The 12,343-nt window shown below is 46.3% G+C and overlaps 1 protein-coding gene across 7 annotated transcripts in view; it reads right to left on the bottom strand.

Moving 5' to 3' along the window:
* The window catches only part of NCOR1 (nuclear receptor corepressor 1), a 2,268,409-nt gene that overhangs the window by 1,256,414 nt on the left and 999,652 nt on the right, over nt 1-12,343 (bottom strand). For all 7 annotated transcript variants that reach the window (XM_069615218.1, XM_069615220.1, XM_069615222.1 and 4 more), the window contains one exon: nt 5,520-5,646. In XM_069615218.1, coding sequence (XP_069471319.1) covers nt 5,520-5,646 — 127 coding nt within the window. The remainder of the gene's footprint in view (nt 1-5,519; nt 5,647-12,343) is intronic.

Genomic DNA, 12,343 nt, shown 5'->3' with positions numbered 1-12,343 from the left:
TCTTTCATTGGTGAAGAATAGAAATATGGAACAACCTTTTAGATATATCCTCCAGAAGAACAAGTTACTTACCAACTGTAACGTTCTTTCGACTGGATGTTCCTCCCACGTATTCCTCATCTTGTGATAGACTCCCATAGCAGTGATCAATCTGGAGGCGGGAGTACTAGTTTTTGTTTTCATGTACAGAGTGAAGTACTGCTCTGGCACATAAACCCTCATTTGAGGATGAGGTATCCAAACAGTGATGTTTGGTAAAAGTATGTATTGATGCCCAAGTTGCAGCTGAGCAAATATCTTTTGCCGGGACTCCGCTCTTCAAAGCCGCAGAAGTGGCCATTCCCCTTGTGGAGTGAGCACGTAGCCCATCCGGAGGGTCTTTCCCCGCTAGTCTGTAGCATTCCAATATAGCTAGAATAATCCAGCGGGATATGGTTTGTTTGGTCACCGCTAAACCCAATTTTACGACCTGTGCATCCCACAAAAAGTTGGTCGTCTTGGCGTAATTTTGTCATTCTTGAAATGTAAAATCTGAGAGCCCTTTTAGGGTCCAGCCTATGTAATCTCTCCTCTTCTTTTCCCAAATGAGGAGGAGGATAAAATGTTGGTAAAACAATTTTCTGCGACAAATGGAAGTCGGAAACTACTTTCGGTAAGAAAGATGGTTTAACCTTTAGAATTACTTTGTCCTTATAAAAAGTAGTATATGGAGGTTTACATGAGAGCCTGTAGTTCACTAACCCTGCGGGCTGATGTTAATGCCACTAGGAGGACAGTTTTTATTGTCAGAAGCCTCAATGGGCATGAGTGCAGAGGCTCAAATGGTTTACATGTCAAGAATTTAGGAACTAAATTCAAATCCCAAGTTGGAACATGGAATGGTATTGGTGGATATACATTTGTAAGTCCTTTCAGGAATTGTATTATTAATGATATTTTAAAATAAGAAACGTCTTCCGAGGTGCGCTTAAAAATGGAAAGCGCAGCCATGTATCCTTTGATTGTTCCGATCTGGAGCCCCAGATTGGCTAGATGTAACAGGAAAGAAAGCACCACTGGTGTGCCACATTGAAAAGGGTCCACATCTCTATCTTTGCACCAGTTACTGAATTTATTCCATCGACACCGGTACAAATATTTTGTTGCTGGCCTCCTGGCCGAAAGTCAAATCTCCATTACGTCATCCGGAAGGTCCCAATCCTTGTATCTCAACCTCTCAGAAACCATGCATGAAGGTTGAGTGTGTTGACCTCTAGGATGGAGAACCCGACCTTCCTCTTGCGAGAGAAGATCCTCTCTTTGTGGAAGACGTACTGGAGGGCAGATGGACATGTCCAGAAGGTCCGGGTACCACGTTCTCCTGGCCCAATCCGGGGCAATTAGAATCATGGTTTTCCTGAACTTTCTCAACCTCCTGATTATTTGAGGAATCACGGGGACTGGAGGAAACGCGTACAGCAGGGGAAAATCCCAATTCACTACGAACGCGTCTCCCAGAGCTCCTCTCGGAGGAAATTCCCTTGAGCAGTACTGATCGCACTTTCGGTTCACCGAGGTTGCGAATAGATCCACCTGAGGGGTCCCCCAAAGGGCGAAGATCTCCAGAAGGACTTCCTGAGCTAACTCCCACTCGTGGGAGACTGTGCTCTGCCTGCTCACAGCGTCTGCCGCCGTCTTCTGCTCTCCAGCTAGGTGAACTGCCGATAGAGCGATTCCTTCTCGTACTGCCCAGAACCAGAGCTGCATTGCCTCTCTGCACAGAGGTAGTGATCCTACGCCTCCTCTTTTGTTGAGGTAGTACATGGCCACTGTATTGCCCGTCATTATCAGGACATTCTTTCCCTGTACGGAGAGCAGGAAGGCCTTCAGAGCTAGCCTGATTGCCCTCAGCTCCAAAAGGTTGATGTGTAGTTTGGACTCCGATGGAGACCAACGTCCGCTGATTGTCGGATCGTTGGTTTGTGCTCCCCACCCCGTGAGTGTATCGTCCGTCACTACTGTTAACTCTGGCCATGGTTGCCAAAAAGATTCTCCCTTGAGAATGTTGTCTTTGCAAGTCCACCATGATAGATCCTGAGCCACTGCGCTCGGGACTTGCAGAAGATCTGACATATTTCCCGAGAACTGGGACCACTGAGTTCTGAGGGCCCATTGGAGGGATCTCATTCTCAATCTGACCTCTGACACCAGAAAAATGCAGGATGCCATGAGGCCGAGCAACCTCAGGAAATCGAAGGCCGGCAGGTGCTGGGCTTTTTGGAATTTTATTACCATCTGCTGGATGTGGAGAGCTCTCACCTCGGGCGGCGAGGCTTTGCCCGAGGAAGTGTCCAAGACTGCTCCGATAAACTGGAGTTTTTGGGATTGTATCATGTGGGATTTGAAATTGAGGGAGAAGCCCAGGTTGTGGAGGAAGTGGCAGGTGATCGACAGGTGTTCCTGAGCTTGTTCTGGGGAACGTGCTCTGATTAGCCAGTCGTCCAGGTAGGGGTATACCTGAATCCCTCCTCTCCTGAGACTCGCTGCCACAACTGCCATGAACTTGGTGAAAACCCTTGGAGCGGAGGTCAGCCCGAATGGCAGAACTCGAAACTGATAATGAGGACCGCCAACTGCGAACCTCAGGTATTTTCTGTGCTTGGGATGGATTGGCACATGAAAATAAGCATCCTGAAGGTCCAATGACACCAACCAGCCTTGGAGTTGGAGAGCCTGAAGGATCTGAGAAAGGGTTACCATCCATCTTGAACTTGTCCTTCCTGAGGAATTTGTTTAATTTTCTAAAGTCCAAGATGGGTCTCAATCCTCCGTCCATTTTGGGGATGAGAAAGTAAGGGGGGGTGGGAGGGGAGTACCAGCCTTTGTTCCTCTCCGCTACAGCTACATGTTCTATTGCACCTTTCTCTAGCAGGGTTATAACTTCCTGCCAAAGGAGCGGGTCTGGAATCTTGGTCGAGCTGGCTCCCGGTGGATGATAGTGTGGTCTTTTTAGGAAGGGAAGGCAGTAACCCTGAGCTACTGTTTCCAGTGCCCAAGCATCTGAAGTAATGCCCCGCCATTCTTTCAGATGCTGAGAGATCATGCTTCCCACTAGTGTTTTCTAAGATAAGACCTCAGAGAGATTTGGAGGCGGCTGCAGGAGCGGCTGAGGACATAGATGTCGTTCCTGAAGATGGCTTTGTCGTCTTTCCTCGTCCACCACGAGTCACATTTCTTCTGCCCCTTTGAAAGGCCTGTCCTCTTCCTCTACTGAGGAGTAGTATCGAAAAGGACGACCCCTCCAGGAAGATGTGCCCGAATAGGGTCTCTGGGGCTGTCGCATAGAGGCACTAAGGGACTTTGCTGCCGCTTTCGAGGTCTGTAGTTTTTCTAGGCTCTCATCAGCCTTACTACCAAACAGCCTCGAGCCATCAAAGGGCATGTTGAGAAGCCTGGTCTGCACATCCGGTGCAAACCCCGACTTCCTCAACCACGCAAATCTGCGTAGTACTGTGCTTGAAGCCAAGGATCTACTGATACTATCAGCAGTATCCAGTCCAGACTCGAGACATTCCCCCATTGCCGCCTTACCGTCATGGACTATATTCAGGAATCCTTCCCTTTCCTCGCCTTCCGGAATATGTTCAGCCGCCGCCGAAATACATTCCCACAGGGTATGTGTGAACCTGACCAGGGTACAGGTTACATTGGTAGATTTTAAGGCCATGCTACTCGAAGTAAAAACCTTACGAGCCCAGGCATCAACCTTTTTATCCTCCCTGTCTGGAGGTATGGTTGCGTATGCCGTCTGCCTGGATGTATTAGCTGCCTGAATAACCAAGCTTTCTGGAGTAGGGTGTCTACTGAGATATTCTGGATCAGAAGACGAAGTTCTGTACTTTTTTGGTAGATTGTTGTCTATTGCAGCAATGCTATTTGGTTTCTCCCAGTTTCTCTCCACTGTTCTTTGTAATGCCCTATGAAAGGGAAGAATTGGATCTTTCCGAGGGCCTCTGACTATAATATCCGTCATGTCATCCTGTTCAAACGTAGGGGAAGCTCCTCCCCAACCCACATAATCACCCTACTCATCAGATTCCTGTACCCTGAGTCCGCATGATCTGCAGGATCAGGTGCAGCCAACTCCAATTCAGGTGATGTGTCCACACCACTGGCAGAATTTAGAGTTTCAAACAGGTCTCTCATTTTAGTCTGAGTATCTACCAGTTGCTCTGGAACTTTTCTAGTTTCATATTTTACTCCATAAGGAGTAATTTCCTCTTCATCTGAACAAGATTCCTCAAAAATGGAAGACATGGACTTAAAAAAGTCAGATCTTGGTAAAGGTGTAAAGCTTCTTTCTTCCTCCTTATGAATTGTCGATGGAATCAGAGTTTTCTTCAAGGTGGCCTTCGAAGGAATCTTCGACACTCGAGGAAGCCTTCGACAGAGGAGTCGAAGATGAAGTAAGCTTCGACGTCGTAGTCGTCGGCGCCAATGGCGTCGACGAAGTTGCACCCGACTTCGATAATTTAAATTTTTTATGAGGGATCGGCGAGATACTCGATCCTCGAGGGTCTCTCAACAATTTGTCGACTCAAGACTTCTGGGTACTACACGGTTTGGCTGCTGTAGTTCCCGACTTCCCTGCGTCGTCCAAAGGAGCAACCGGGGTCTGACTTTTCTGCGGTTTCTTCGAGGGGGTTGAGGCCACGTTCTCAAAGACCTGCAAACATTTACTTCCTAAAGCTCTCCCATTTAGATGGGGAATCTGATCTAGTCGGGCATCGAACCAATTCAGTTGACGAATCGGATGATGACGATGCAGATCTTTGTCTCCTCTTGTGCTTTTTTGAGGAAGACTAAGCAGATCGTCTCGACCTGCTACGAGATCGGGATCTCTTCGGGTGCCTTTTACGGCATTCCGATTCTTTAGAGTCAGATGATTTTTTATATTTTTTTGACAAGGCTTTTGAAGAGCCGTTTAACGCCTCCCACCGCCAACTTACTTTTCCTCTCACGGAGGGCCTTTTCAGTCATCGATTGACAAGAACCACAGTCGCCTGTTCGGTGGTCTGAGCCCAGACACCATAAACAAATTCAATGGGGATCGGTGATGGACATCTTCGATCCACAATCGCTACACTTCTTAAACCCCGTCTTGGGAGTCGAAGACATTTTTTCGATAGAAAATCCTGAAACGCGCCTTTCACGAGTTGCGAAGCAATCGGAAAAATGGAACTGAAGCCAATGGGCGCGGCTCGAGCCATTTATACCAGCGGTGACATCAACAGGGTACGGAGCCCGTCGAGGGACATTCGACGCCACGACCTCGAGCACAGCGACCTCTGCCAAAAACATTTTTCCGATGCAGCGAAGCTGGCGAAACGAATTATCAAAAGATGATGAATACGTGGGAGGACACAATCCATTCGAAATTAGCATTATTTAAGATCAATACAATAGTCTTGTTCTTCAAAGCCAATCATTAAAGGGGTATACAGAATAGCACAGAGGATGCTTTGACATTCAATACCTACCATGGGTGGTATAATGGCAGCTCGATGTTGAAGCTGCTGTAGATCCATCGACATCTGCTTCATGGAGGGCCCAAGAAGAACAGTGCCAGGGGGATTCAGCAGTGAGGGCTTGGAGTCCATGAAAACCCTGTAGAAGGACGAAAAACATTAAGGCAACTTTGTACTCAATGCAAATGGTCATCTATTGTTTGATGGTGAAACAGAGATTGTGAAAGTGTGCCCATTGGACCAGAGGTTGCATTAAGTGCAATGTCTTGGCAAGTTACACGGTGTAACTGGTAAAACCCAAAAGTAATGGGAGGATTAACAGAAATAAACAGACATGTCATAGGTTTATAAAAACAGAGTGTTCAATGATCTTCATCCATTCAATAAGAGATATCCCAAATATGAATCGAGGAAGTGAAATAGATTAATTTTTTTCCAATAGTTTTTTATTGATTTAGCTGATTAGTCAAACTTTCAATTCGTATTTATACACAGAACTTAGTACAAATAAATCACACAATAAAAAAACTAATATCAAAATAAAGTTGTTAAAAATAATGCTCTTCAATAAACACAAGGAGCACATACATAGAATTTGAACACATCTGTTTACAAGAAAGACATGTCTATCAATCACTGTTAGGACCGTTTTTCTCAAGTCCAACTACTTAGTAAAACCATTCAACTGAGGAAGTACAAGACTCCACTCTTAGTATAAGGCTGTACCACCTGAGTACACGGTAGTGCAGACAGAGCAACCAGGCTTATCTTAAGAGGGAGAGAGGGCTGTAGAATCAGTACAAGTGAAATTGTAATACAAATGAACCAAATGAAGACAAACACTTTGTATTGTAAAAAATAAAGGATTTATTTAAATACAGGTAGGCCCAGATAAATCTACGGGTAAGTAAGCACTAAAACATTATATGAAATCACAGTATAAAAACACAACACTATACTTGAAAGTACACAGACCCAAGTACAGACCTTATTTGAACAGTAGTTCTAGGGAAGTCAAAACCTTTTCATACCCATTCAGTATAGGTCAAGCCTATTCTTGATTAAAAACAAATGGGTACTTTTTACAATTACATTCAGTAATGCAAGGGCAGTAGACCCTTCCAGTTGTATAATGATTCTCAGTACAAATCACTTAATCAGTCAACTGGACAATATTTGGTGAATAGTGAAACACTTATTCTAGGTGCAGTAAAAACCTATAACTACTTTGGTGATAACACAGTTACTAGGTGAGTAAAACCTAAGGATGTAATATTCAATTACAGGTGCTTTTGAAATCAGGGAACCCCAGATTGAGGAAAGCAGTAACTCTTGTAACTTATTTTTGGATGGTGCACACAGCCAACACAAGGTAAGTAAAACCCACCACCTACTTCATTAACCTCACAATGAAGGGGAAAGTAAAACCCAATGTCACACTTTACTGAATGACTCGAAGTTATTCTAGGTAGGCAACAACCTAATACAGACTTGAGGACAGGCTAGCAACAAGTCAGGGGAAGCAAGACCCAGTTGGGGGACACTCATACAATTACCCTCAAAAGACTAATCTGGTGAAACCAACACTTTACTTTTGGGAAGACGCACAAACTAATCACAGGAGAGTAAAATACCTTAACATCTACTTTCTATTAAACTGGCAAAACAGTTGCTAAGGAAGGAAAGATGTTAACCATACTTTTAAGAATAGTGCATCAGACATTCAAGATCAGTAATAACGTTTGTAACTGTTCACTCTTAGAATTACAGTTACCAACCAACTCTTTACAAGTAAGTAACTTTAAAACGCTTATTTTCTTTTCTAGGCCGAAGTCCCAATCTCTTTAAAGTCTTTCCCTTAATTCTTGGAGCATGAGTGTTCTTAGTGGCAGAAGGGGGGGGTCACTGGGACTAGTGACCAACAGGCAGTGTCAGAATAGGTTCTTTAGTAGCAAAAGTCAGAGTTTCTTAGGAAAACTGGGCAAACATGTTGAGTACTTCACTTCAGAGTTAGAAGAGGGTCCAGGGGCTTCGCAGAAGACACCGTAGCAGGATTCTAGCAGTGGGACTGGGTGCACTGGATGAGAGGCCTCCCCATCACAGAAACCAACCCGCAGCTACACAGAAATACTAACAGGCTTAAGGTAAGTACATACCCAAGACAACACAGTACCTCAGCATTGTAGAAGATTTTGCAGCTGGAGAACTTCAGGGTCTGTAGCCAAATACCCGGTCAGTGGATTCCTTGTCGTGGTGACTGAAAACAAGACTTCAGAGGGGACTTTGCAGCAGGGATCGATGAAGAAGGCTCCAGGCAAGGTTTGCCTCACGGCTGAATGCAGTTCAGCAGATTTGGCACCTTTTCAAGGAGCACAGAAGACGACAGAACATTGCGGTTGAATTTTCATTGTTACAAAGGTCCAGCACTCTGTTGAGGGGACTTTTTAGACTCGATTCGTGTCTCTGGAGATCGACCAGGATGCCCACGAAGTTTCAGCGAGATTCAGAATTTGGAAGACCGCACGATGGCTCGAGGTCTCATGGTATTGGGGTATTGCGACAACGCAAGGTCTAAGAAACGCGTGGGATGGCACAAAATGCAGGTCTTCTCGAGTCTAGTGGGTCTCACCAAGCTCTGGGTCGGGTCGTCGTTTTCGGAGTCCCCAGGTCAATTGGAAGGAAGGGCTATAGCTGTCTAGTTACACAGCAGGGCTCTCTGGTCGCTGGAAATCGTCTCAGCTGCTTTTCCTTCATCTTCCTCTTCGGTTTCGGTTCCAGCGGTTGACTTTTCTTCAGCTTCCAGGTCTGCAGTATTTATAAGGAATTAAAACAAAACCTCTGCATTCTCTACCCGCATTTTACAAGGGGCGGTCTGGTTGTCCAATCATAACAGCCAGCTCCCCACTGCGATTTGTCCCCATTCAAGCAAGGCGTAAGACAAAGGGCTGGGGAGTTTTGGACTCCTCCCCCACTTCCTGCTCTCACAGACAGACTGGAGCCTGGGCGGGGAGTCCAGAGGACTCCCACCGAAGATATTAAAAAAAACACACAAAGGAATTTCCCACCCGGGATGTCAGGGGAAGGAACAAGAAACGACAAGAAACACTGAAATGGCAAAAAAAATAAAAAAGAAGACTGGAGCCATTTTGGTACAAATGGACACCCTTAGGTCCCTTCACTGCAGCTATGAACACAGCCTGCTGTAAACGTGCACCAAATTAATACAAGGTATCACTGCCACCAGCCGTTGAAGGTAAGCTTGTCACTAACAGAATTGTTACAATGTATCCCCTTTCACATTAAAACTGTATCGCCCCAGCACTCCACATAAGGTGGGGTGTGCTGGCTTCACAGAATAAAAATGTAAAAGGGATCCATAGATCCTTTCTACCATTGGGAACTGTAGTTCACTTAAGGTTAGCACAAGCAAGTTAAAAGGGGAGCCGCTAGGGCAACCCAGCAACAACAGGCACTTATTGCCAATACGTTGTTTAAGAGGATAACTTTAAAAAGACACTATGGAGAGTCTTAAAAATGACACCCATAAAAAGAGTTAAAGATTAAGTGAGTGTTGAAAAAGGTTCCCACTCACTGAGGTATTATGTAAAAATATCCCACTAATAAAGCGAAACGTTCTGGGGTTGAATCAGGTCAGGAAGATTTACCAGTTCTGTGCAAGTCTTACCTAACAATCAATGAAAAAGCTTAGTCTCTAGATGAGTATGGCATGCATTACTCACCGTAATAGCATTTCTGATGATTGTAATTGCTTAGATTCACATGATGTGCATATAGTCCGAAATCCAGTGGTAACCACGGAGTATTGCATCTTGTCTTTCGAAAATCAAAAGGGGACGTCAACACGGGCGTGCCTGTAACACTATCCCTAACGTGACGTGCAGTGTACCCAAAATCCCTCATGCGTCGAGGTTTGAAGCGGTGGACAGCCTACAGTATGTCTCGGGCCGAAAGCAATTCCCCTGCCGCCACAGCCGCAGAGTGTTACGAAGGCATTAGCAATGACCAAGGCTCCATTTCGTAGGCCATTGACCTTACTGTGGAAAATTATTTTGCAGTGTGCCTCCCCGGCCTGGATAGGCACGACGCGAGTCCTGCTATGGGGACGATACATCCCGGTGACACGGGACGCACCAGTTTCCCACACTAAACACACAACCCACGGTTCTGCTTCGGCAGTTAAGTCGAAGCGCTCCAAAGCGCTAACGGGCATGTCGGATATTTCGGCGTTGCCAGCTGATCCACATGATCCGCAGCCCTCCCCGCAACTGCGTCAGCGGCATGCGTCCGGGCAATCCAAAAGTAAGGGTGCTAGCAGCAAATCACACACGGCCGTCGTAACGCTTCAGAAAAAAGGCTCTGACACCACTTAAGGCCCCAGTGCTGTCGAAATCCACCGCACAGCCACCGGCTCCACCTTCCTGAAGCCCCGAGCATCAGCGATAGTATTGCGAGGATCACTTCTGCGGTTAAATAAAAGGAACTGTCGAAACAGACGTTGAAACAGAAAGAACGGCCTAGAGACGTGTCTGAAGACACGTCACACCGCCCAGAGCCTCGAAAAGAGTGCTCTGAAAGCCCTGTATCTTTATGCAAGACTTTAGAATGAAAATCTCGACGTTCTGCAGAGGGAATTAGTCAAGAAGATCCCTCTCCTCCCCTCGTTCATCATCATGGACCAGGGAGAAGTTTGAGGGGTGTATGGACAGACTGGAGAAATTTGTTGAATTCTCAGAGAGGCTTGCTCCCAAGAGGCCTTGTGAGGAACTTCCTTTTACGCCTATGGCTAAGTTTCAGAGGACCTGTGAGGATCCTCATGAACATAATATTTTTGACCTTACAGATGACGAGGTGCCTATCAATACCTATATACAGGATGAGACATTTGGGGACCCTAGGGATGATCCTGCTGATCCCATGGACTATTAGGACAGTCATCCAGTTAATAATCAACATTGGGCATCCCCCTACTCCTACCCCGTACCCTGACATTCTGTGTATGGATTCACCCTCCTATCACCCCAGCCTGTCAGGCCTTACCTGTGGATGATCAAATGGCATTTAACGCCATCTTAAAGAAGGTGGCTGAACATTTTCAAATCGCCACACAGGAGGCTGTGCAAGATTCAGACTTTGTAGAGGACATACTGAAGAAAAAACCTTGTGCCACTCAGGCCATTCCCTTACTGAGCTATATTAAGAGACGTCTAGTGCCTTCATTGGTACCTCCAGCCCAAACCAGGGTGGTTAATCCAAGGGTAGAGAAGTTGTTTCGCCCTTCTCCTACCAACCCCCTTTAGATTAAAGGGCACGCCACTCCAGATTCCCTGGTAGTTACGACTACAAGGAAGATGGCAGGTGTGCCCCTGTCTACAGGGGAGGCACCACTTGACAAAGAGGGCAAAAAGTTGTATGGACTGGGAAAAAGGGTCACGACTGCTGCTGCATTCTCCACCCGAATAGCCAACAACACTACTCTGTTGGCTAGCTTCTCAGATGTGCAGTGGAATTTGCTGCAATAGGTCCTTCAAGAGGTCCCAGAACCAATGCGGGCCAAACTGCTTGCAGTTGTATCGAAAGGCAAGCAAATCAACCACAACATTCTGAAAAACACTCTAGACGCTGCTGAAACAGCAGGAAGAACCTTGGCCCAGGGTACACTACTTAAACGGCATGCCTAGTTGAGGAACTCTTTAAGCCTGAAACACAAGCAGCCTTAATAAACAACCCGGTTGAGGAGACCAACTTATTTGGCAAAGCTGTGGACGAAGCGCTTGAGACAGCTAAGAAGGAGCATGAGAGACTCAAAACCTTAAACCGGATTACCTAAAGGCCTTCACAACAAAGAGGAGGTGGTTCTCGTCGCTCCTTTATCAGGCAATCTCGCTCCTCTCAAAACCAGTATGGTTCAGAAACAACTGGTCTTCATGACAAGGGTCCAACACCACCACCACGTATCCACCTAGAGGACAACTGTGTGGGCAAGCGTAGGGGCCGGAATTCCACTCCAACAGGCTCCCTGGCCACAGGTCAGAAATGACCCTCAGATCCAGGTCCCCCTCCCATGCCTTCCCGGTCGGGGGGCGTTTAACATCTTTCCTTCATGCATGGGAGGGGATAACAGACCAATGGGTGCTCAAGACCGTCACCCACGGGTACTGCATAGAGTTTTGCCGACCACCCCAATTCAGACCACCAAAATCCAGACGCTGGAACACCTACGCATCCTGCTGCAAGAGGTCGAGATCCTGCAGGAAAAGGGCACCATAGTAGTCGTCCCTCTTCTAAAGGTAAATTAGGCTATTTATTCAGTGTACTTCCTTGTACCCAAAAAGTATCTCTCCATGCACCCTGTGCTAGACTTGCGCCCAGCAAACAAATTTGTCAAACCTCAAAAGTATTGCATGGTCACGTTGCAGGAGGTAATCCCTCTGCTGAAACAGGGGGATTACATGGCAACACTGGATATGAAAGATGGATACTTTCATATTTCAATGTTACCAGCACACAGAAATTACCTAAGGTTCATGATAGAGGACAGGCACTATCAATTAAAAGTACTCCCCTTTGGCATTGCTTCAGCGCCAATGGTGTTTATACTGGCAGTGGCAGCAACGCACATGCGCAGATAATCCGTCTCGGTTTACCCTTACCTCGACTGGCTTCTAACAGGGGATTCCTACGGAACATGCCTGTTGAATACCCAAAAGACGATCGACTTCTTATTCAGCCTGGGGTTCTCCATCAACGAGAAGAAGCCTAGCCTAGACCCCAGTCAAGTCAAACAGTTCATAGGGGCTCTAATTCGGACAGAAGAC

The sequence above is a fragment of the Ambystoma mexicanum genome, chromosome 9, assembly GCF_040938575.1.
Source record: "Ambystoma mexicanum isolate Mex_15411 chromosome 9, UKY_AmexF1_1, whole genome shotgun sequence".
NCBI classification, from domain to species: domain Eukaryota; kingdom Metazoa; phylum Chordata; class Amphibia; order Caudata; family Ambystomatidae; genus Ambystoma; species Ambystoma mexicanum.
This window is presented reverse-complemented; position numbering and strand designations above follow the sequence as displayed.